General features: G+C 31.9%; 4 protein-coding genes across 4 annotated transcripts in view; all 4 read right to left on the reverse strand.

Annotated features, from left to right (window-relative positions):
- LOC144839288 (uncharacterized) overlaps window positions 1-23079 on the reverse strand; it is a 46284-nt gene that overhangs the window by 21068 nt on the left and 2137 nt on the right. The window contains exons 6-41 of the mRNA XM_078694604.1: window positions 22773-23030; window positions 22327-22569; window positions 21940-22182; window positions 21595-21846; window positions 21074-21331; window positions 20628-20870; window positions 20241-20483; window positions 19896-20147; window positions 19375-19632; window positions 18929-19171; window positions 18542-18784; window positions 18197-18448; window positions 17676-17933; window positions 17230-17472; window positions 16843-17085; window positions 16498-16749; window positions 15977-16234; window positions 15531-15773; window positions 15144-15386; window positions 14799-15050; window positions 14278-14535; window positions 13087-13326; window positions 12235-12474; window positions 11441-11683; window positions 10930-11172; window positions 10463-10711; window positions 9841-10080; window positions 8892-9137; window positions 8501-8746; window positions 7775-8020; window positions 7149-7391; window positions 6749-6994; window positions 6097-6342; window positions 5653-5895; window positions 5273-5518; window positions 57-302 (exon numbers count right to left, since the gene is read on the reverse strand). Coding sequence (XP_078550730.1) covers window positions 57-302; window positions 5273-5518; window positions 5653-5895; window positions 6097-6342; window positions 6749-6994; window positions 7149-7391; window positions 7775-8020; window positions 8501-8746; window positions 8892-9137; window positions 9841-10080; window positions 10463-10711; window positions 10930-11172; window positions 11441-11683; window positions 12235-12474; window positions 13087-13326; window positions 14278-14535; window positions 14799-15050; window positions 15144-15386; window positions 15531-15773; window positions 15977-16234; window positions 16498-16749; window positions 16843-17085; window positions 17230-17472; window positions 17676-17933; window positions 18197-18448; window positions 18542-18784; window positions 18929-19171; window positions 19375-19632; window positions 19896-20147; window positions 20241-20483; window positions 20628-20870; window positions 21074-21331; window positions 21595-21846; window positions 21940-22182; window positions 22327-22569; window positions 22773-23030 — 8901 coding nt within the window. The remainder of the gene's footprint in view (window positions 1-56; window positions 303-5272; window positions 5519-5652; window positions 5896-6096; window positions 6343-6748; window positions 6995-7148; window positions 7392-7774; window positions 8021-8500; window positions 8747-8891; window positions 9138-9840; window positions 10081-10462; window positions 10712-10929; window positions 11173-11440; window positions 11684-12234; window positions 12475-13086; window positions 13327-14277; window positions 14536-14798; window positions 15051-15143; window positions 15387-15530; window positions 15774-15976; window positions 16235-16497; window positions 16750-16842; window positions 17086-17229; window positions 17473-17675; window positions 17934-18196; window positions 18449-18541; window positions 18785-18928; window positions 19172-19374; window positions 19633-19895; window positions 20148-20240; window positions 20484-20627; window positions 20871-21073; window positions 21332-21594; window positions 21847-21939; window positions 22183-22326; window positions 22570-22772; window positions 23031-23079) is intronic.
- On the reverse strand, window positions 377-1225 carry LOC144841174 (uncharacterized). Its single transcript, XM_078697394.1, has 4 exons — window positions 1179-1225; window positions 799-1044; window positions 500-583; window positions 377-411 (listed from the first exon to the last, which is right to left on the reverse strand). The coding sequence occupies exons 2-4, from the start codon at window positions 998-1000 to the stop codon at window positions 377-379; spliced, it is 321 nt and encodes a 106-aa protein (XP_078553520.1). The 5' UTR covers window positions 1001-1044; window positions 1179-1225.
- On the reverse strand, window positions 1251-1965 carry LOC144841175 (hyalin-like). The gene is made up of 3 exons (XM_078697395.1): window positions 1755-1965; window positions 1312-1421; window positions 1251-1256 (listed from the first exon to the last, which is right to left on the reverse strand). Exons 1-3 carry the CDS (start codon window positions 1894-1896, stop codon window positions 1251-1253), a joined length of 258 nt encoding a protein of 85 aa, XP_078553521.1. The 5' UTR covers window positions 1897-1965.
- On the reverse strand, window positions 2327-4835 carry LOC144841176 (hyalin-like; the record flags this gene model as incomplete). Its single annotated transcript, XM_078697396.1, has 5 exons — window positions 4634-4835; window positions 4224-4472; window positions 3604-3843; window positions 2612-2854; window positions 2327-2475 (listed from the first exon to the last, which is right to left on the reverse strand). Coding segments are annotated over exons 1-5 (1083 nt in total), but the record flags the coding sequence as incomplete, so codon positions are not given.

The following is a 23079-nucleotide window of genomic DNA, read 5'->3' on the forward strand; positions in this document are numbered from 1 at the left end:
TCCTGAAGTGGTTTTGTAATAAAGTTATTACTCAAGAAAACTAAAAAAATAAATACCTTGCACTGTTACATCAAACATACAAGTACTGCTTAGCCCAAAGACGTCAAATACTGTGTAAGTCACTGTAACTGTTCCAATTTCAAAAACATCACCAGGTCTGTGAGTGGATGTTTCATTGAAGACTCCAACATTATCCATGACAGTTGGTTCTGTCCATGACACAGTTGTATTTGCCGTTCCCATAGGAACAAGTTCAACTATTGGACTAGATGGGCATCCAATGTATTTAGGTGGCTCCTTGTCTGTAAATCAATGCATATTCATTATATTCAACTACACTCAATATTGTTTTATTGTTTAAAAAAGGTTTATAAAATTATTCTTCTTTATTTAATCTATAGTTCTTAAGTTCTGGTTTAAAAATAAAATTTAAAGCGTAGGACAGAAATGAACTTTTCAAACAATTTAGTAAAAACATTTTGCATATGCAGATTGATACCAACAATACACACTGACACGGACTTGCTAGAAATAGATGATTCAGTAGTTCTTGGCTGAGAAGGAGATGGGACATATTGATTGGCTAATTAGAGACAACCATAACTTTTTAGAAAACAATAACTTACGGAACAGTTTTTATTTATATGATATTTTTAATGTTTTTCACACCCCCTTTCAACTGTTTACATGGATTACGTTAGCCACGTAAATTACTTGACAATTGGAAACACAGATGGACGAACACAAAAATGATGGCACCAGCTTACCAAACTTTATTGAAAGGGTAAAATTACTTACCAATAACAACAACAACAAACCAGCAGTAAGCAGCGTTTCCACTATTATCTGTTGCATTGTAGGATACCCATGTTTCACCAAGTTGGAATGTTGACAGTGGTTGATGGGATATATCCCAGGAGAAATAACCTGAATTATCAAAAGCTGTGGGTTCCGTCCAGTTGGCTGTTCCAGTTGCTTGTCCAGGGTCAGTATCAGACATGACAGGGTAATCAGGACAGCCTGAGATTACTGGCTCGAAATTATCTGTAAAATATACAGTACACAGATTTGTAAAATCAGAAAGAAAACAGCACTGGCTGCATCAAAATAGTTTTTTTTTCCTTATTATTCAAAAACAACAGTAATTTTGTATGTAAAATGGCAGTTCTAACAATTACCTATTACAAATATATTAAATGAACATGAGCCCTCATTGCCTTCTTCATCCCAAGCATTGTACACAACCATGGTCATGCCTATATCAAAGTAATATGATTGGTTGTGACTCTGTATCATTCTGACCACGCCTACATTATCAGTAGCATCTTCTAATATCCAATCAGCTTGTGCAGAAGAACTGTTCATACCAACGTTGACTGTTACAGAAGGAAGGCTACAATTGAATTCTGGGTCTTCATTATCTGAAAATAAATAAGACATAAACTAAATTATGCAAACAAAACGCTAATCATCACTTTTAAATAAGCCCTGTGCACATTCGGCGAGCTTACAAAGAAATTATTTTCAGAAAAGTTATTCCTAAATATTATTTGTTATGGCATCTATTTATGGTATTCTGTACTATTAGGAAGCTCACTAGACTTGTTATTTTAATATTTATGGCTACCCACAAATACTAACTGTACTGAAATAATTATTAATTAGTGCTATTGCATAGTGTTGTGCTAGAATCCTGGATTGTTTATGAACTTTTGCTTCGTTTTAAAAAATAAATATACAAATTTAAAGTTTACCTTTGACAATAATAGTAAAAGAGCAGATACCAATGTTACCATGTTCATCTACAGCTGTTATCGTCACATTGTGAAAACCAACATAAAACCCATCACCAGGGTAGTCCATTTGAGTAACAGTAAACACGCCAGAATTGTCCATAGGTTCAGGATCATCCCATGACACATTTGAATATGCTAGGCCTTCATTTGTGTCTACTTCTATTGGACTTATGGGGCAGTTCATAAACACAGGATTTTCAGTATCTTTATAAAAGATAAAAAATATAAAGAAAGGAAATACAAGTACTTTCATTTACTATTTTGAACAGTAGGAGAAACAATTAAATAGTATATTTAAACTTAATATTCAATATTTGATTGTGAGTAAAAAACGGAAGGAAGAGATGTGGAATGACTAGACATTCTTGCATCCACAAATGATGCCGTCAGCTCCAACTTTATTGGAATTGGTAAACTTAAAGCCTATACTTACCAATAATAACTACAACAAACAAGCAGTAAGCAGCGTTACCACTATTGTCTGTTGCATTGTAGGATACCCATGTTTCACCAATTGGGAATATTGACAGTGGTTGATGGGATATGTCCCAAGAGAAATAACCTGAATTGTCAACAGCTGTGGGTTCGGTCCAGTTGGCTGTTCCAGTTGCTTCTCCAGGTTCAGTGTTAGACATGACAGGGTAATCAGGACAGCCAGAGATTACTGGCTCAAAATTATCTGTAAAATATTATTGCAGATGTGTAAAATCAGAACAGAAGGAGTGACTGTATCAACAACATGTGTTATTTTGTCAAAAAAGTATGCAAACCAAAAATATGTAAATAATTGTTTTGACAGTTCTCTTAAAAATTACCTATTACAATTATATAGAAGAAACATGAGCCCTCATTGCCAGCTTCATCCCAAGCGTTGTACGTAACAATAGTCATGCCTATATCAAAGAAATATGATTGATTGTGACTCTGGGTCATTCTGACCACGTCTACATTATCAGTAGCATCTACTAATATCCAGTCAGCTTGTGCAGTAGAACTATTCATACCAACTTCAACTGTTATAGAAGTAATGGTGCAATTGAATTCTGGGTCTTCATTATCTGAAATTAGAGAGGAAATAATCAAAATTGTTAAAACAGAAATGCTGCTCTTCACGGTCTCTGTTTTAATTAATCATGAGATTCGTCATTTCCATTCTTTTTTTTGTGTCTTTGCACTATGATTTATTTATGTATGTTTATGATTGTGAATGATGAATGGAAATAAAGAAAGAAAAAAAAAACAGTCCCTCTTTACTGAATACTGAATAAATTGATGCAAATCTCCATTTTTCACACAATTAGGCCTATAAGTCCATGTTCTCAAAACTGTCTTACCAAAATTACAAACAACTAAACATTGTCGGCTGAGAAGATTTTGAGAATATTAAAATAAAATGTCCCGGTAATTGTAATCTTACACTAAACATTTAGCTGATGCTGTGATGAGAAGCTCTGAAGAATAGCACTGATTTGATGGACACACTAATGAAATACTTTGTTGGGATGTGGTAACTTATCATATAAAATTTGTGATTAAGTGTAATGGATATGCACAGAATATTGCACAGCAATGTTGCGATTCTTATTCTTATAGGCCAACCTCACCTTCAGTATATTACAGGCCTGGTATTTGTTGTCACTGAAAATCAGTAAAATTGTTATTTCTTAAAAAAATTTCTGTGACATGATTTTCCATAAAGAATAATTAAATGAATATGAATCTCAATAAAAATGGCTGTATTTGAAAATTCAGTTTTCAAATGAATGCATGAGGTAATTATCCATGTAGAAGACCCTCTATAAATTACCTTCAATAACAATTAGAATAAAACAAGAACTATCTTGGTTGCCACTAGGATCAGTCACAGTAACCGCATTAATGTGGTTTCCAATGGGAAGCAAAGCTCCACTCGTTATGGTTTCTTCAATTGTATAGTTGCCAGAATTGTCTGAAGCCGTTACTGTCCATGACACACTTCCGTTTGGTTGTCCAGGATTGGTATTCCCTATTTGCATTCCAGGGCATTGTGTAACTGGATTCTCTTCATCTATTTATTTTAATAATAATATTAAATATTCATAACATGAGTAAACACATGCATTATTTAATTTGTTGCTCACACTACATAACTGTACTAGTTTTATTAATTAATTAAATTAAATTTAAATTAACTTTCTTAATGATAAAATATAGAGAGAAATATATGTATAGTAAGTTTAGTGTATTGGTGTAAAATGTGTGTTTAAATTTTGGCAGTGAAAATATATTTAAAAAAACACCAATGAAATCATTATAGCGTCCGGCCTATCCAAAATCATTTAACCTGTTCACTGTAATAATGTCAAACAAACATATTACTGGTGTTAAATATTGTATACACTATGTGTATGGCAAGTAAATACATTTGTGTCTTGAACACCTACTAACCTGCAATGATAACATCAAATTCACAGACTGCAGTCAAGCCTGCCATGTCAATTGCATTACAGATAATCAAGAATGTTCCAATATCAAAGTTCGACTCATCCTCGGGCTCACAAGACACAGGTGGGTTTGAGCCATCGTTATCAGTTGCTGTTATGTCAGTCCAATTGACTATCATAGATGCTTGGCCAATTGGAAGAACATTTGTGACAGCAGACGTTGGACAGTTAGTAAACATTGGCAGCTCATTATCTGAAAGTATTTTGTTGTTTTATTTGTTATAACGTATTACAATTTATGGGAATGTAACAGATGTCCCATGAAGAGCAGCACTTGGTGGACTAGATTGCCATGTTTAAATGCTCCTCTGCTCTCCAAAATGTCAAAACAGTCCAAAATTATTTAAAACTTACCATAAACATAGACATTAAAAGAGCAAACTGCTGTATTGTTGTAGCCATCAGTTGCAGTATATACAACTATTGTTTCACCAAATGGGAAGGTGTTTCCCGATGAATGAGACTGACCAGGAACAATGACCTCATTACTGTTGTCCATGACACTTGGTTTCATCCAATTCACAACTGCTGATGGTGAATTAGGATCAGAAGCCATAGTGATGTTAGAAGGACAAGTAATTCTGGGGGCCTCATTGTCTAGATTTTGGTGGGAAAAAATACCATTTAGAATTTGAGAACCTACAAATATCTAATTCCTAACTGTAACAAATGTCTTACATTTTGCACATGAGGATTGTTTTAGTACATATTATAAAACAGCTTTGATATTTACTAGGAGCAACTGGTATTACAACAGTGCACTACTGAGCAGTGGGTGGGGTGTAAACATCTGATTTGTGACAACATGCTATAATTTATAGGTTGAATGTTGAGAATGGTTTCCATTTGAGTTTCCCAACTATGATTTGACTTATAGGTAATTATTTTTGCATAATCCTATTTTTAAAGTAAAAACACAAACACAAAATAATGGCATATGATGTACAACCTCAAACTCTTTTTGGAAAGAGCAAAATTAAAGCCTATACTTACCAATAATAACAACAACAAACCAGCAGTAAGCAGCATTATCACTATTGTCTGTTGCATTGTAGGATACCCATGTTTCACCAATTGGGAATGTTGACAGTGGTTGATGGGATATATCCCAAAAGAAATAACCTGAATTGTCAAAAGCTGTGGGTTCGGTCCAGTTTGCTGTTCCAGTTGCTTGCCCAGGGTTAGTGGTAAACATGACAGGGTAATCAGGACAGCCTGATATTACTGGCTCGAAATTATCTGTAAAATATACACAGATTTGTGAAATCATAACAGAAAGAAAACAGCACTGGCATAGATGTTTTATTATTTAACAATTATGCAATAATAAAAAAGTAAACTTTGAATAAAAATAATAATTTAAAAATAATTACCTATTACAATTACATAGAATGAACACGAGTCCTCATTGCCTGCTTCATCCCAAGCATTATACGTAACCATATTCATGCCTATATCAAAGTAATATGATTGGTTGTGACTCTGGGTCATTCTGACCACGCCTACATTATCAGTAGCATCTTCTAATATCCAATCAGCTTGTACAGTAGAACTTTTCATACCAACATTGACTGTTATAGAAGTAAGGCTGCAATTGAATTCTGGGTCTTCATTATCTGAAATTAGAGAAGAAATACAGTATTAAAGTAAGAGAACAAAACTCTAATGAACACAGTCCTAACGTAACAGTTTAATTCACTTTGTTTTCCTTTTCTGTTTTCTCTATTATTGTTTACTATTGGCATAATTATTATTTCTATTAATACATGTTATCGAACCTTGAACCGTAAAACATAAACACACAAATTAACAATTACCTTCGACAATAATAGTAAAAGAGCAGATACCAATGTTACCATCTTCATCTACAGCTGTTATCGTCACATTGTGAAAACCAACATAAAAGCCATCACTGGGGTAGTCCATTTGAGTGACAGTAAACACACCAGAATTGTCCATAGGTTCAGGATCATCCCATGACACGTTGGCATATGCCAGGCCTTCATGTGTGTTAACTTCTATTGGACTCATGGGACAGATCATAAACACAGGATTTTCAGTATCTGTTATAAACAAAATTATGACAAAACAGTTACTTTTATTTAGTTCGGCTGAAATTATAGTCAAGTAGATAAACACATTTTTTATTAATTGTGAATGAAAACAGAGAGTGGTTGACAACACAAAACAAAGTGCTAGAAGGCCTAAATATATGAATCTATTATTCAATTCAGCCAAAACAGTTGTTATTTATATGATTTCTTTTACAACATTTTGAAAAAAAAATTATAATTTACTAGGTCAGTTTAACTGTCTCATTTCCTTTACTATCTGATTGGCTGGCAGCCACAGCCAAAAACAAGTGTTCCTGAGTTGAGTCATGTTTCCATTTTGATTTCCCTACTATTATTCGGCTTTAATGTTTTGATTTTTTCTATTTTTCCAACTTAAAAATAATGTTATACTTACCAATAATAACAACAACAAACCAACAGTAAGCAGCATTACCACTATTGTCTGTTGCATTGTAGGATACCCATGTTTCACCAATTGGGAATGTTGACGGTGGTTGATGGGATATATCCCAAGAGAAATAACCTGAATTGTCAAAAGCTGTGGGTTCCGTCCAGTTGGCTGTTCCAGTTGCTTGTCCAGGGTCAGTGTTAGATATGACAGGGTTATCAGGACAGCCTGAGATTACTGGCTCGAAATTATCTTTAAAATATACACAGATTTGTAAAATCAGAACAGAAATAAAGCAGCATTGTAAAAAACATCAAAGAATGCAATGAAAAAAATTGAACAACAGATGTTTTAATATCAAAAAATTATGCAATTTTTGGTAAAAATAACAATTAAAAAAAATCACCTTTTACAATTACATGAAATGAACATGAGCCCTCATTGCCAGCTTCATCCCAAGCATTGTACGTAACCATAGTCATGCCTATATCAAAGTAATATGATTGATTGTGACTCTGGGTCATTCTGACCACACCTACATTATCAGTAGCATCTTCTAATACCCAATCAGCTTGTGCAGTTGAACTGTTCATACCAACTACAACTGTTATAGAAGGAAGGCTACAATTGAATCCTGGGTCTTCATTATCTGAAATAAGAAAAGAAATAAAGAAAATCAAAACGCTAATAATCAGAGACCCTGTGTGTGTCCTTATCCCCAGAACGTTGTAAATATGTCCTGTGGCACTTCAGTTAAAAGGGACTAAGAAAGTGATTACTACAATTTATAATTTTTTATTTTATCTATTTTATTGTGTAATATTAGTTTTAAAAGCACATGAATTAGAATTATCAAACTGAATACTTATGACTACCAACAAAATATTAATTGTACTATTTGATTACCTGTAAATTGAATGAAATGAAATACAAAAACAAAAAGTAAAATAACAAAGTCAATATTTATGCCTGTTTCTGTTGCAGAGAAATTGTTATATTTTAAAAATTGAATACATAAATTAAAAAGATTACCTTCGACAATAATAGTAAAAGAGCAGATACCAATGTTACCGTCTTCATCTACAGCTGTTATCGATACAGTGTGAAAACCAACATAAAACCCATCACCAGGGTAGTCCATTTGAGTGACAGTAAACACACCAGAATTGTCCATAGGTTCAGGATCATCCCATGACACATTGGAATATGCTAGGCCTTCATTTGTGTCTACTTCTATTGGACTTATGGGACAGTTCATAAACACAGGATTTTCAGTGTCTGTATATAACAAAGAAATGGTAGGAAAGTCAACAGAAGGAGTTGTGTTTTCAATCTGGAAAACCAAGATCGACATTATTTAAGTGGAACAGATTAAACATAATTTTCAATATTTTAGTATAAAACTCAAGTGGACAGAGTACAGAAAACAGTGTGACTTCTCAGAAAATGGTAATAAGTGAGGCTAAGGGTCAAGACATGTATAACTTGTTGTGATGTTATTGATTTTGAGCTATTTAATTTTATTTGATATGTTTTCAAGCTCGTATACAAATAATGGTGACTTTTTCAGATCATAAAACAAGAATTGTAAATTGTACATAAAGATACAAAGATTTGTAAAAAAATGTCACTCTAAGATATGAAAATACTTTCTTTCTCTGAAAAAATCTAAAAATTAGCTTAGGTAGATGGTTGTATACTAAGAAAAAAAAAATTCTTATATATATTTTATAACTCAAGAAAACTTGCACAAAATACCTTGCACTGTTATTTCAAACATACAAGTACTGCTTAACCCAAAGACGTCAAATACTGTGTAAGTCACTGTAACGGTTCCTATTCCAAAATCATCACCAGGTCTGTGAGTGGATGTTTCATTGAAGACTCCAGCATTATCCATGGCCGTTGGTTCTGTCCATGATACAGATCTATTTGCCATTCCCATAGGAACAAGTTCAACTATTGGACTAGAAGGGCATCCACTGTATGCTGGTGGCTGAGTGTCTGAAACACAATGTATAATTGTTTATTTAAATAATACTCACGGTTTATTTTCCAAAGAATTTTTGTAATCAGATTGTTTAAAAAAGATTAAATAAGTATGTAATGGAACATATTCTAATTACATAAAACAAACAGAATAAATTACCAATAACTGTTACACCAAAAGAGCAAATTGCTATATTTTCAGATACATCGATGGCTGTGTAAGTTACGGTGGTTGTTCCGGAAAAAAATATCCGACCACTTGGGATGACCTTAACATCTGACAGAATATTGTTATCAGTGATTGTTGGCTCATTATAATTTGAAGTTACGTCAGTTGAATTTTTGCCTTCATCCATTTCAACTGTAATACTTACTGGACAATTTGATATGGTTGGAGCTTCATTATCTAATAAAAATCAGTAAGTAAATAAGTTACCGACAAATGTTTTTTAAATATATTGACGAGGGCGTATCAGTTTGATCTCAGTTGCACGTGCGTACACATGTGAAAAAACTGTTTTTCAATACAATGCCAAGGGGGTTCATGCTATCCAATCGAATTTGAAAAATACTATGATATCTCCAGTTGTCTTATAATTAGGAAAACTGTATATCAAGTAGAAGGTTACGAGTTAGAATCTCGGTTAGGGCAACCTTCTTCTCACAGATTTCCTCATCCTTATTCAAATAATTAATTCATTTTCATCAGTATATTATCACTGACCGGTTTGGATCAATGCATTCAATAACAATTTAAATGATTAATATTATAAATGCCCTTTTTTCTTGTTTGCACCATAATACACTTAAGCACATTGATTTGCAGTGATTTCTTTTAAAGTCACCTTACTTAAATAGACCTCATCAATTAATTTGTCACATTTAGCTAAAAAAATAATTCATATATATATATTTTTTAATACAAATTTACTTTGTTTGCTAAAATTTTAAAAACTGTGGATTGTGATCAATTATATAATGTATGATCTAAAGAATGGAGCATTGAGTGTGTTTTTATTGAGGAGATATATTGTGAGCATTTTAGAGGGAAAGGGCTACTTTTGATTAATACTTTATTCTTTTTATTCATGGACTGGGAGTCAACTAACCTGTAACATTGACTGTGAATGAGCAGTTGTTGCCGTTTCCAGATGGATCCACGATAGTGTAAGCAACAACCGTCTCGCCAATATAGAACATGGATCCTGATTTGTAATTTGATGTGAGCGTGTTTTCTCCGGAATTGTCAGCAGCTACTGGTTCATCCCATGTGACATTAGATGAATTTTTGCCAGTAGAAGCAACTTGATAAATATCGTCTGGACAATTCAATGTTGGAATTTCATCATCTAATTAAAACCAATTTCATTTTACAGTATTTTTATAGTATAATGATAGTATACACATAGAGGAGTCTCGATGGCACTAAAGTAGGTATAATTAGGTAAGTAACTAACAATAATAATACCTGACTGAGACATAGTAATTATTATCAATGATAAAATATAAACTGATAATTGTTTTACAAATTAATTTCATCTCTAATGCATCACATAAAAAAAAATGAATTAACAATAAAAAAGATTGAAACAATTGTAGAATATTATTTACAAAGAGAAAAAATAAACAGTTTTTGTAAATAAGCTTAGCAATACTATTTAAAAATGTATTACAGATATTAAATAACAACAATAAAGCAAACAATAAAACAAACAATAACACATTAATTACCAATAATCCATACTATGAAATTGCAGTACATAATATTTCCAGCTGAATCAAAGGCAGTATACACAACCTCTGTCATTCCAATAGAGAAGTTATCTCCACTCATGTGCGTCATACTTGTGTTGTAAACTTGAATGTTATCAGTTACTTCAATATCTGGCCAATCTGCAATATTGTAACTCTTACCAGCAATGGTAGTGCGATTTAAATCTGTAGGGCAGTTTTCAAAAACTGGATCCTCTTCATCATTTTCTGCAATAAATTTAACGAGATTAGTAAATACAATACAATAAATACATAGCATCATCATACATAGCATATAACTATAAAATAATACCAAGTGTCTTCTAGTGAATAAAGAAGAGCTTGTGCATTTTGTGAAGTATATTCACATTCAATTAGATGACAACTGTTTCACCTATACTAATACTGTCACATCTACTTAAAAATACTAAATATAAAGAGCTTACCAAATACTGTTAAATTAAATGAGCATGTTGCCTGATTTCCAGACTCATCAATTGCTGTATATGTAACTATGGTAGAACCAATTGGAAACCCGCTATTGATATCCCTGTCAGGTTCAAATGTGAAAGATCCAGAGTTGTCCATTGCAGTTGGTTCAACCCATGACACATTGGCATAGGCATCACCAACGTCTGCAAAGGCAATCATATCTTCTGGACAACTACTGATTACTGGTGCTTCCATATCTTAAGAAGATAACATTTAATTATGACCAAATTCTGTTTACTGTACATTGCAATAACTGTAAATCTATAGTTTCACCTATTATTAAACACAATTAATTTAAAAGTATAGGTAATTATATATTTATATTTATTATGTTACTCTGTATTTTTCTCTTTTATTTGTGGAAATAAATGTTATTATTATTAAATTACCTAGTAAAATATTGAATATAATTATTATATTCAAAATTAATGCCTGTACAATTTCATAAATTACAATGTTTATTACCATTAACAGTAACTGTAAATTCACATTCAGCCAGGTTATTGCCATTATCAGTAGCAATGTAAGTGACCGACGTGTCTCCAATTGTGAAAGTGTTGCCAGGTGGTTGAGGACCAAACAAAGTAACAAAACCAGAGTTGTCGGTAGCATTCAGCTGAGGCCAGCTGTACATGCCTGTTGATAAACCACTTGTTGTGTTTATTCTAACATCTCCAGGACATCCATCAATTACCGGTATTTCATTATCTTTAAAAAATAAAATTACACAATAATCAATTACAAAGAAATAATATTGAATGATACGTTAGTTACTCAAGTGAAAGTGGAAGAATTATTAATTTTCTAATACTGTATGTTTTATGTAAAAGTAATTATTTTTATCTAGTGTTTATCAATTTTAGATGCTCATAGCATCTACGTAGCAGCTACTATCTATGCTCAGTGTTTGTGTATACACAGGAACAACATGTTAATATCTAATTCTAAATGGATAGATTAGGAATTGAGTTTAGACACAAGACATCAATAAGGTAGTGCAGTTTTTACACACTTTCAACACTGTTGCATAATTATTTTCTTTTCAGCTGATTGGCCACTATCTTTCATCAGCAAAGTTAATTCTTTTTTATATTTTATTTTATTTGAACCATATTTAATGAGAGTGATCCATCCAGCAATTGCTGATCATTTGGGACTCTCAGATAATTCTAGGTTTTGAGGTAATAGACAATTGGAATAAAGCACATTTGAAAGTTTGTAGTGTCTCATAAAAGTTAATTTACTAAAAGGAGTGTTACCTGTTACTGTGATATTAAATTTACACTCCGCTTGATTGCCATCAGTGTCTGTTGCAACATATATCACCTCTGTAAGTGTGATACTAAATTGATCAAGAGGGTTATGGTTGTTTTCCAGTGTAGTGACACCAACGTTATCATATACAGAAATGGTCCAGTTTACTACAGCATATGGAAGCGTAGGATCTGTGTTCACCTCTATGTCACTAGGACATGGATCAAAGATTGGTATTTGGAAATCTAAAAGCAAAAAAATGTAAATCCTCTTTCTTGCACCTTATTAATTTTCTTTAAAGAGTTATAGCATTTCAAAACTTTTAGGATTTGTCTAACAGTTTTCAACTTTCAACATTATCTCTGGAAAACTTCAAACATGTTAAACCAAATGTATAGACACATGGTTTCTATGCAGACTACTATAAAATGTGTCTTCATTTTATTCCAATTAATAATAATTTATGTTTTTTGCATCCATTGGGCATTATAATTAATATTTCATCAAATAATCAAACATGAGTGATGAGACGTTTAGTAAGCATATCAACAATTTGCTGCTAAATGCTACACTAGCCCTGTTCGTATTTGATTCGTTTGATAAACAAAAGTTTATTAAAGTTTGATGAACGAATTGTTATGTACAATATTTGTATTTAATGAATGAACAATTTATGTATTATTATTATTAATATATTTTATAATATCTGAATATTTTTACATTTTCATGTTTTCCCTCATGCAAATTAAAACTCAATTCAGCCTTTTTGCTACTTGAATAAATGTATATCATCAATAGATAAATGTGTTTGTACTGAGATCTTATACAAACTGTTATAAAACAATAAATGATATTACCATTGATTGAAACAATAAAACTACAGTCAACAGAGTTTTCATATGGATCTTCAGCGTAGTAATAAACTGTTGTATTGCCTAGATTGAATCGATCACCAGAAACGTTTGACATGTTGACTTGAACCATGCCAGAGTTGTCTGTAATGTTTGGTTCAACCCAATAAGCAATGCCATATGCCTCACCAATCACAGTCGTGTTCACAATGTCATCTGGACATGTCAACATTGGATGTTCAGTATCTAGATAAAATAATAAAGTGAGTTAACATACAGTACAAAAACATATTTTAGTCTCCATTCTGCAATTATAACTTAAAAGCAGTTCAATCAATCATAACAAATTATTTCAAAAAATGGTGGCTTGTGGCAGAGACGCCATTACCAAAATATACAAAATTGACATATACAAATATACATGCAAAGACAACTTACTGAAAAATGGCAATGATCCCAATTGAGATTCAAATTAAAATAGGCAAAAGGCTAAATAAAAACGATAAAGTGAAACAGCCAAAAAAAAAACCGGTACATTCCTCATGTAGCGATACATTTCAATTGTAGTATAAAATCATCATAATACATTTTCTATTGATAGTGGTAAAAGCATGTGTTGCTTGATAATAAATATTATTTTGCAATTTTTTTTTAAATATTTGCATGTTTTGGTGTTTTAGAACGAAACAGGCAAAAAAATGTACCGAATTCTTTGCTGAGTGATCATGTTTTGAAAGATGGATATAATTGAATAACCTGTTGCTGTAATAATAAACATTATGTATAAATTTGACGTAAAATCTTTGTGGACAACTATGATCAATACACAGTTATGAAAAAAATACAAAAATATATTGGTGATAATGTATTTATAACTTTAAGTGAAAATAGATTTAGTTCCTTAAAAAGAGTTGCTTGAATATGTGTAGCTGTTTAACTTTACATTGCCTGTTCTGGACAGCTTTCATTGCAGCACGACGATTGTGTGCTGACAAAAGTAATGAGCAATTTGTATTGGGGTTGGGTGACTACAACGCTTTCTTTATAATTAGAATAAGGTTTAAAAAATTCTTCTAATAAACAACTAATATAAAATGTTAAAAAGGTAAAAACTAGTACAAGAAAATAAAAAGGTGACAACACACTGACTGCAAATCACAAAAATCATAAATAAAATTGAAAACAACAAATATTCACCTTGCACAGTGACATAAAAGGTACAGCTAGCATTGTTTCCAAATGCATCAGTTGCTATATATTCAAGTGTTGTTGTTCCAATTGGAAAGTTTTCACCAGATTGATTATAATTTGGACCTGATCCTGTTAGGCTGAGCTCATATAAAGATTCTGTGTTGTCTGTGTATTCAACATCCCATTGAATCCAAGCTGTTGGTTGTCCATTGTTTGTTGTCACATTGAAGTCACTGGGACATGTTATATTTGGATTTTCATTATCTATAAGAAAAACAAAATTACAATTTTATTGAACTCTTTAATAATAACAGTTGAATGTTTAAACCAACCAATGTATTATCCAAAAGTACAATATAACATACTGTGCAACAGGATCATGTTTATTTAGTTGCAATAATAAAACAATAAACTAATGAGAATCAGTTACTTTGTTGTAGTGTTTTTGTATACTGTAGACATAAGATTCGAAAATAAAAAACATTTTGTACACAAAAATTAATATAATAGAATGTGTATAAACTCACCATCAACAGTTACAGCGAAAAGGCAAGATGCGTCATTTCCAGATGGATCCTGTGCCATGCAGTTTACATTTTGTTTTATAATTGGCCAAAGAGCATCAAACTGGTCACCAGATTCACTTGTACAATTATATGTAACATTACCTGAATTATCAGTAACTGACACATTCCAGTAAACAGTTGAGTATGATTGGGACTCATCTGTATATGCCATAATGTTGCCACTGGGGCAATCAAATATTGGATCTTCATTATCTGTAATAGATTAAAGAAATACTAAATAAGAAAGTTTATCATTTTGTTTACGTTTTAGTAGTTGTAATATGTATACCTATCAGTCATACTTACCAATTACAGTTACATTAAACATGCAAGTTTGCATATTATTTGAGGCATCTGTTGATGTGTACATTACTAGAGTTGTTCCAATATCAAACAGTGTATAGGGTTCATAGTTAGAGGTTAATGTAGGTTCTAACCCACTGTTGTCTGTTGTTTCTGGTATTGGCCAGGATGCCATAGCTGTTGCTGAATTGAAAGTGTTGTACACAGTCACATTGGACACACAGTCCAAAGTAGGAGACTCGGTATCTGTTGAAAAAAATACATTATCTAAATACATTTTGTAATGCAGTTTATCTTTCTCTTTAAAAGTATTATTTTTTAAAGAAACTGTGTAAAAACATTAACATGTTTTATAGTAATTGTTTAATACAGATTAAACATTAATCTTACCAATTACAGTAACATTAAATGTACAGATGTCTTTGTTTCCATACGGATCAGTTGCTGTATAAGTAACCTGAGTTGTTGTTGCTGCAAAGCCATCACCAGGGTTATGTGTAGAGACTAAGGTAACATTGCCTGAATTATCTGTAGCATTTGGAGTCATCCAAGTAGCATTAGTGAATGGCAACATACTTGTAGTATTCAAAACAATGTTCATTGGACAGCTGGATATCACAGGATCTTTTTCATCTGTTTAGAAAGAATGGAAAAGATTACTTGAAAATAACATATTGCACAAAGGTAAGAAATTAAAATTGCAAGTGAGAAGGTATGAGGTTGGTGGATTGTTTGCATTCTTATGCAAGATATTTATTTATAACCAATTCCATGAAAACTTTTTTACTGAAAATCATTAAAATTATCTAAAAAAATGTTACACAACTAATATTCACCTCGTACAGTGACATAAAATGTACAGTTAACACTGTTTCCAAATGCATCAGTTACTGTATATTCAAGTATTGTTGTTCCTATGGGAAAGTTTTCACCAGATTGATTATAACTTGGACCTGATCCTGTTAGGCTGAGCTCATATAAAGATTCTGTGTTGTCTGTGTATTCAACATCCCATTGAATCAAAGCTGTTGGTTGTCCATTGCTTGTTGTAACATTGAAGTCACTGGGACATGTTATATTTGGATTTTCATTATCTATAAGAAAAACAAAATTACAATTTTATTGAACTCTTTAATAATAACAGTTGAATGTTTAAACCAACCAATGTATTATCCAAAAGTACAATATAACATACTGTGCAACAGGATCATGTTTATTTAGTTGCAATAATAAAACAATAAACTAATGAGAATCAGTTACTTTGTTGTAGTGTTTTTGTATACTGTAGACATAAGATTCGAAAATAAAAAACATTTTGTACACAAAAATTAATATAATAGAATGTGTATAAACTCACCATCAACAGTTACAGCGAAAAGGCAAGATGCGTCATTTCCAGATGGATCCTGTGCCATGCAGTTTACATTTTGTTTTATAATTGGCCAAAGAGCATCAAACTGGTCACCAGATTCACTTGTACAATTATATGTAACATTACCTGAATTATCAGTAACTGACACATTCCAGTAAACAGTTGAGTATGATTGGGACTCATCTGTATATGCCATAATGTTGCCACTGGGGCAATCAAATATTGGATCTTCATTATCTGTAATAGATTAAAGAAATACTAAATAAGAAAGTTTATCATTTTGTTTACGTTTTAGTAGTTGTAATATGTATACCTATCAGTCATACTTACCAATTACAGTTACATTAAACATGCAAGTTTGCATATTATTTGAGGCATCTGTTGATGTGTACATTACTAGAGTTGTTCCAATATCAAACAGTGTATATGGTTCATAGTTAGAGGTTAATGTAGGTTCTAACCCACTGTTGTCTGTTGTTTCTGGTATTGGCCAGGATGCCATAGCTGTTGCTGAATTGAAAGTGTTGTACACAGTCACATTGGACACACAGTCCAAAGTAGGAGACTCGGTATCTGTTGAAAAAAATACATTATCTAAGTACATTTTGTAATGCAGTTTATCTTTCTCTTTAAAAGTATTATTTTTTAAAGAAACTGTGTAAAAACATTAACATGTTTTATAGTAATTGTTTAATAAAGATTAAACATTAATCTTACCAATTACAGTAACATTAAATGTACAGATGTCTTTGTTTCCATACGGATCAGTTGCTGTATAAGTAACCTGAGTTGTTGTTGCTGCAAAGCCATCACCAGGGTTATGTGTAGAGACTAAGGTAACATTGCCTGAATTATCTGTAGCATTTGGAGTCATCCAAGTAGCATTAGTGAATGGTAACATACTTGTAGTATTCAAAACAATGTTCATTGGACAGCTTGATATCACAGGATCTTTTTCATCTGTTTAGAAAGAATGGAAAAGATTACTTGAAAATAACATATTGCACAAAGGTAAGAAATTAAAATTGCAAGTGAGAAGGTATGAGGTTGGTGGATTGTTTGCATTCTTATGCAAGATATTTATTTATAACCAATTCCATGAAAACTTTTTTACTGAAAATCATTAAAATTATCTAAAAAAATTTTACACAACTAATATTCACCTCGTACAGTGACATAAAATGTACAGTTAACACTGTTTCCAAATGCATCAGTTACTGTATATTCAAGTATTGTTGTTCCTATGGGAAAGTTTTCACCAGATTGATTATAACTTGGACCTGATCCTGTTAGGCTGAGCTCATATAAAGATTCTGTGTTGTCTGTGTATTCAACATCCCATTGAATCCAAGCTGTTGGTTGTCCATTGCTTGTTGTAACATTGAAGTCACTGGGACATGTTATATTTGGATTTTCATTATCTATAAGAAAAACAAAATTACAATTTTATTGAACTCTTTAATAATAACAGTTGAATGTTTAAACCAACCAATGTATTATCCAAAAGTACAATATAACATACTGTGCAACAGGATCATGTTTATTTAGTTGCAATAATAAAACAATAAACTAATGAGAATCAGTTACTTTGTTGTAGTGTTTTTGTATACTGTAGACATAAGATTCGAAAATAAAAAACATTTTGTACACAAAAATTAATATAATAGAATGTGTATAAACTCACCATCAACAGTTACAGCGAAAAGGCAAGATGCGTCATTTCCAGATGGATCCTGTGCCATGCAGTTTACATTTTGTTTTATAATTGGCCAAAGAGCATCAAACTGGTCACCAGATTCACTTGTACAATTATATGTAACATTACCTGAATTATCAGTAACTGACACATTCCAGTAAACAGTTGAGTATGATTGGGACTCATCTGTATATGCCATAATGTTGCCACTGGGGCAATCAAATATTGGATCTTCATTATCTGTAATAGATTAAAGAAATACTAAATAAGAAAGTTTATCATTTTGTTTACGTTTTAGTAGTTGTAATATGTATACCTATCAGTCATACTTACCAATTACAGTTACATTAAACATGCAAGTTTGCATATTATTTGAGGCATCTGTTGATGTGTACATTACTAGAGTTGTTCCAATATCAAACAGTGTATAGGGTTCATAGTTAGAGGTTAATGTAGGTTCTAACCCACTGTTGTCTGTTGTTTCTGGTATTGGCCAGGATGCCATAGCTGTTGCTGAATTGAAAGTGTTGTACACAGTCACATTGGACACACAGTCCAAAGTAGGAGACTCGGTATCTGTTGAAAAAAATACATTATCTAAGTACATTTTGTAATGCAGTTTATGTTTCTCTTTAAAAGTATTATTTTTTAAAGAAACTGTGTAAAAACATTAACATGTTTTATAGTAATTGTTTAATACAGATTAAACATTAATCTTACCAATTACAGTAACATTAAATGTACAGATGTCTTTGTTTCCATACGGATCACTTGCTGTATAAGTAACCTGAGTTGTTGTTGCTGCAAAGCCATCACCAGGGTTATGTGTAGAGACTAAGGTAACATTGCCTGAATTATCTGTAGCATTTGGAGTCATCCAAGTAGCATTAGTGAATGGCAACATACTTGTAGTATTCAAAACAATGTTCATTGGACAGCTGGATATCACAGGATCTTTTTCATCTGTTTAGAAAGAATGGAAAAGATTACTTGAAAATAACATATTGCACAAAGGTAAGAAATTAAAATTGCAAGTGAGAAGGTATGAGGTTGGTGGATTGTTTGCATTCTTATGCAAGATATTTATTTATAACCAATTCCATGAAAACTTTTTTACTGAAAATCATTAAAATTATCTAAAAAAATTTTACACAACTAATATTCACCTCGTACAGTGACATAAAATGTACAGTTAACACTGTTTCCAAATGCATCAGTTACTGTATATTCAAGTATTGTTGTTCCTATGGGAAAGTTTTCACCAGATTGATTATAACTTGGACCTGATCCTGTTAGGCTGAGCTCATATAAAGATTCTGTGTTGTCTGTGTATTCAACATCCCATTGAATCCAAGCTGTTGGTTGTCCATTGCTTGTTGTAACATTGAAGTCACTGGGACATGTTATATTTGGATTTTCATTATCTATAAGAAAAACAAAATTACAATTTTATTGAACTCTTTAATAATAACAGTTGAATGTTTAAACCAACCAATGTATTATCCAAAAGTACAATATAACATACTGTGCAACAGGATCATGTTTATTTAGTTGCAATAATAAAACAATAAACTAATGAGAATCAGTTACTTTGTTGTAGTGTTTTTGTATACTGTAGACATAAGATTCGAAAATAAAAAACATTTTGTACACAAAAATTAATATAATAGAATGTGTATAAACTCACCATCAACAGTTACAGCGAAAAGGCAAGATGCGTCATTTCCAGATGGATCCTGTGCCATGCAGTTTACATTTTGTTTTATAATTGGCCAAAGAGCATCAAACTGGTCACCAGATTCACTTGTACAATTATATGTAACATTACCTGAATTATCAGTAACTGACACATTCCAGTAAACAGTTGAGTATGATTGGGACTCATCTGTATATGCCATAATGTTGCCACTGGGGCAATCAAATATTGGATCTTCATTATCTGTAATAGATTAAAGAAATACTAAATAAGAAAGTTTATCATTTTGTTTACGTTTTAGTAGTTGTAATATGTATACCTATCAGTCATACTTACCAATTACAGTTACATTAAACATGCAAGTTTGCATATTATTTGAGGCATCTGTTGATGTGTACATTACTAGAGTTGTTCCAATATCAAACAGTGTATAGGGTTCATAGTTAGAGGTTAATGTAGGTTCTAACCCACTGTTGTCTCTTGTTTCTGGTATTGGCCAGGATGCCATAGCTGTTGCTGAATTGAAAGTGTTGTACACAGTCACATTGGACACACAGTCCAAAGTAGGAGACTCGGTATCTGTTGAAAAAAATACATTATCTAAGTACATTTTGTAATGCAGTTTATCTTTCTCTTTAAAAGTATTATTTTTTAAAGAAACTGTGTAAAAACATTAACATGTTTTATAGTAATTGTTTAATAAAGATTAAACATTAATCTTACCAATTACAGTAACATTAAATGTACAGATGTCTTTGTTTCCATACGGATCAGTTGCTGTATAAGTAACCTGAGTTGTTGTTGCTGCAAAGCCATCACCAGGGTTATGTGTAGAGACTAAGGTAACATTGCCTGAATTATCTGTAGCATTTGGAGTCATCCAAGTAGCATTAGTGAATGGTAACATACTTGTAGTATTCAAAATAATGTTCATTGGACAGCTTGATATCACAGGATCTTTTTCATCTGTTTAGAAAGAATGGAAAAGATTACTTGAAAATAACATATTGCACAAAGGTAAGAAATTAAAATTGCAAGTGAGAAGGTATGAGGTTGGTGGATTGTTTGCATTCTTATGCAAGATATTTATTTATAACCAATTCCATGAAAACTTTTTTACTGAAAATCATTAAAATTATCTAAAAAAATGTTACACAACTAATATTCACCTCGTACAGTGACATAAAATGTACAGTTAACACTGTTTCCAAATGCATCAGTTACTGTATATTCAAGTATTGTTGTTCCTATGGGAAAGTTTTCACCAGATTGATTATAACTTGGACCTGATCCTGTTAGGCTGAGCTCATATAAAGATTCTGTGTTGTCTGTGTATTCAACATCCCATTGAATCCAAGCTGTTGGTTGTCCATTGCTTGTTGTAACATTGAAGTCACTGGGACATGTTATATTTGGATTTTCATTATCTATAAGAAAAACAAAATTACAATTTTATTGAACTCTTTAATAATAACAGTTGAATGTTTAAACCAACCAATGTATTATCCAAAAGTACAATATAACATACTGTGCAACAGGATCATGTTTATTTAGTTGCAATAATAAAACAATAAACTAATGAGAATCAGTTACTTTGTTGTAGTGTTTTTGTATACTGTAGACATAAGATTCGAAAATAAAAAACATTTTGTACACAAAAATTAATATAATAGAATGTGTATAAACTCACCATCAACAGTTACAGCGAAAAGGCAAGATGCGTCATTTCCAGATGGATCCTGTGCCATGCAGTTTACATTTTGTTTTATAATTGGCCAAAGAGCATCAAACTGGTCACCAGATTCACTTGTACAATTATATGTAACATTACCTGAATTATCAGTAACTGACACATTCCAGTAAACAGTTGAGTATGATTGGGACTCATCTGTATATGCCATAATGTTGCCACTGGGGCAATCAAATATTGGATCTTCATTATCTGTAATAGATTAAAGAAATACTAAATAAGAAAGTTTATCATTTTGTTTACGTTTTAGTAGTTGTAATATGTATACCTATCAGTCATACTTACCAATTACAGTTACATTAAACATGCAAGTTTGCATATTACTTGAGGCATCTGTTGATGTGTACATTACTAGAGTTGTTCCAATATCAAACAGTGTATAGGGTTCATAGTTAGAGGTTAATGTAGGTTCTAACCCACTGTTGTCTGTTGTTTCTGGTATTGGCCAGGATGCCATAGCTGTTGCTGAATTGAAAGTGTTGTACACAGTCACATTGGACACACAGTCCAAAGTAGGAGACTCGGTATCTGTTGAAAAAAATACATTATCTAAGTACATTTTGTAATGCAGTTTATGTTTCTCTTTAAAAGTATTATTTTTTAAAGAAACTGTGTAAAAACATTAACATGTTTTATAGTAATTGTTTAATACAGATTAAACATTAATCTTACCAATTACAGTAACATTAAATGTACAGATGTCTTTGTTTCCATACGGATCACTTGCTGTATAAGTAACCTGAGTTGTTGTTGCTGCAAAGCCATCACCAGGGTTATGTGTAGAGACTAAGGTAACATTGCCTGAATTATCTGTAGCATTTGGAGTCATCCAAGTAGCATTAGTGAATGGCAACATACTTGTAGTATTCAAAACAATGTTCATTGGACAGCTGGATATCACAGGATCTTTTTCATCTGTTTAGAAAGAATGGAAAAGATTACTTGAAAATAACATATTGCACAAAGGTAAGAAATTAAAATTGCAAGTGAGAAGGTATGAGGTTGGTGGATTGTTTGCATTCTTATGCAAGATATTTATTTATAACCAATTCCATGAAAACTTTTTTACTGAAAATCATTAAAATTATCTAAAAAAATTTTACACAACTAATATTCACCTCGTACAGTGACATAAAATGTACAGTTAACACTGTTTCCAAATGCATCAGTTACTGTATATTCAAGTATTGTTGTTCCTATGGGAAAGTTTTCACCAGATTGATTATAACTTGGACCTGATCCTGTTAGGCTGAGCTCATATAAAGATTCTGTGTTGTCTGTGTATTCAACATCCCATTGAATCCAAGCTGTTGGTTGTCCATTGCTTGTTGTAACATTGAAGTCACTGGGACATGTTATATTTGGATTTTCATTATCTATAAGAAAAACAAAATTACAATTTTATTGAACTCTTTAATAATAACA

The sequence above is a fragment of the Antedon bifida genome, chromosome 4 (genome assembly GCF_963402885.1).
Source record: "Antedon bifida chromosome 4, ecAntBifi1.1, whole genome shotgun sequence".
Lineage (NCBI taxonomy): Eukaryota > Metazoa > Echinodermata > Crinoidea > Comatulida > Antedonidae > Antedon > Antedon bifida.

Coding starts and splice junctions, on each gene's coding strand:
- LOC144841174 (XM_078697394.1), bottom strand. CDS start 1,000: ATGTCTGATACTGACCCTGGACAAGCAACTGGAACAGCCAACTGGACG. Junction 584..798: donor GTTTGTTGTTGTTGTTATTG/GTAAGTAATTTT, acceptor GTCTCTAATTAG/CCAATCAATATGTCCCATCT. Junction 412..499: donor CGTGTCAGTGTGTATTGTTG/GTATCAATCTGC, acceptor TTTTTAAACCAG/AACTTAAGAACTATAGATTA.
- LOC144841175 (XM_078697395.1), bottom strand. CDS start 1,896: ATGGACAATTCTGGCGTGTTTACTGTTACTCAAATGGACTACCCTGGT. Junction 1,422..1,754: donor TTTTACTATTATTGTCAAAG/GTAAACTTTAAA, acceptor ATTTATTTTCAG/ATAATGAAGACCCAGAATTC.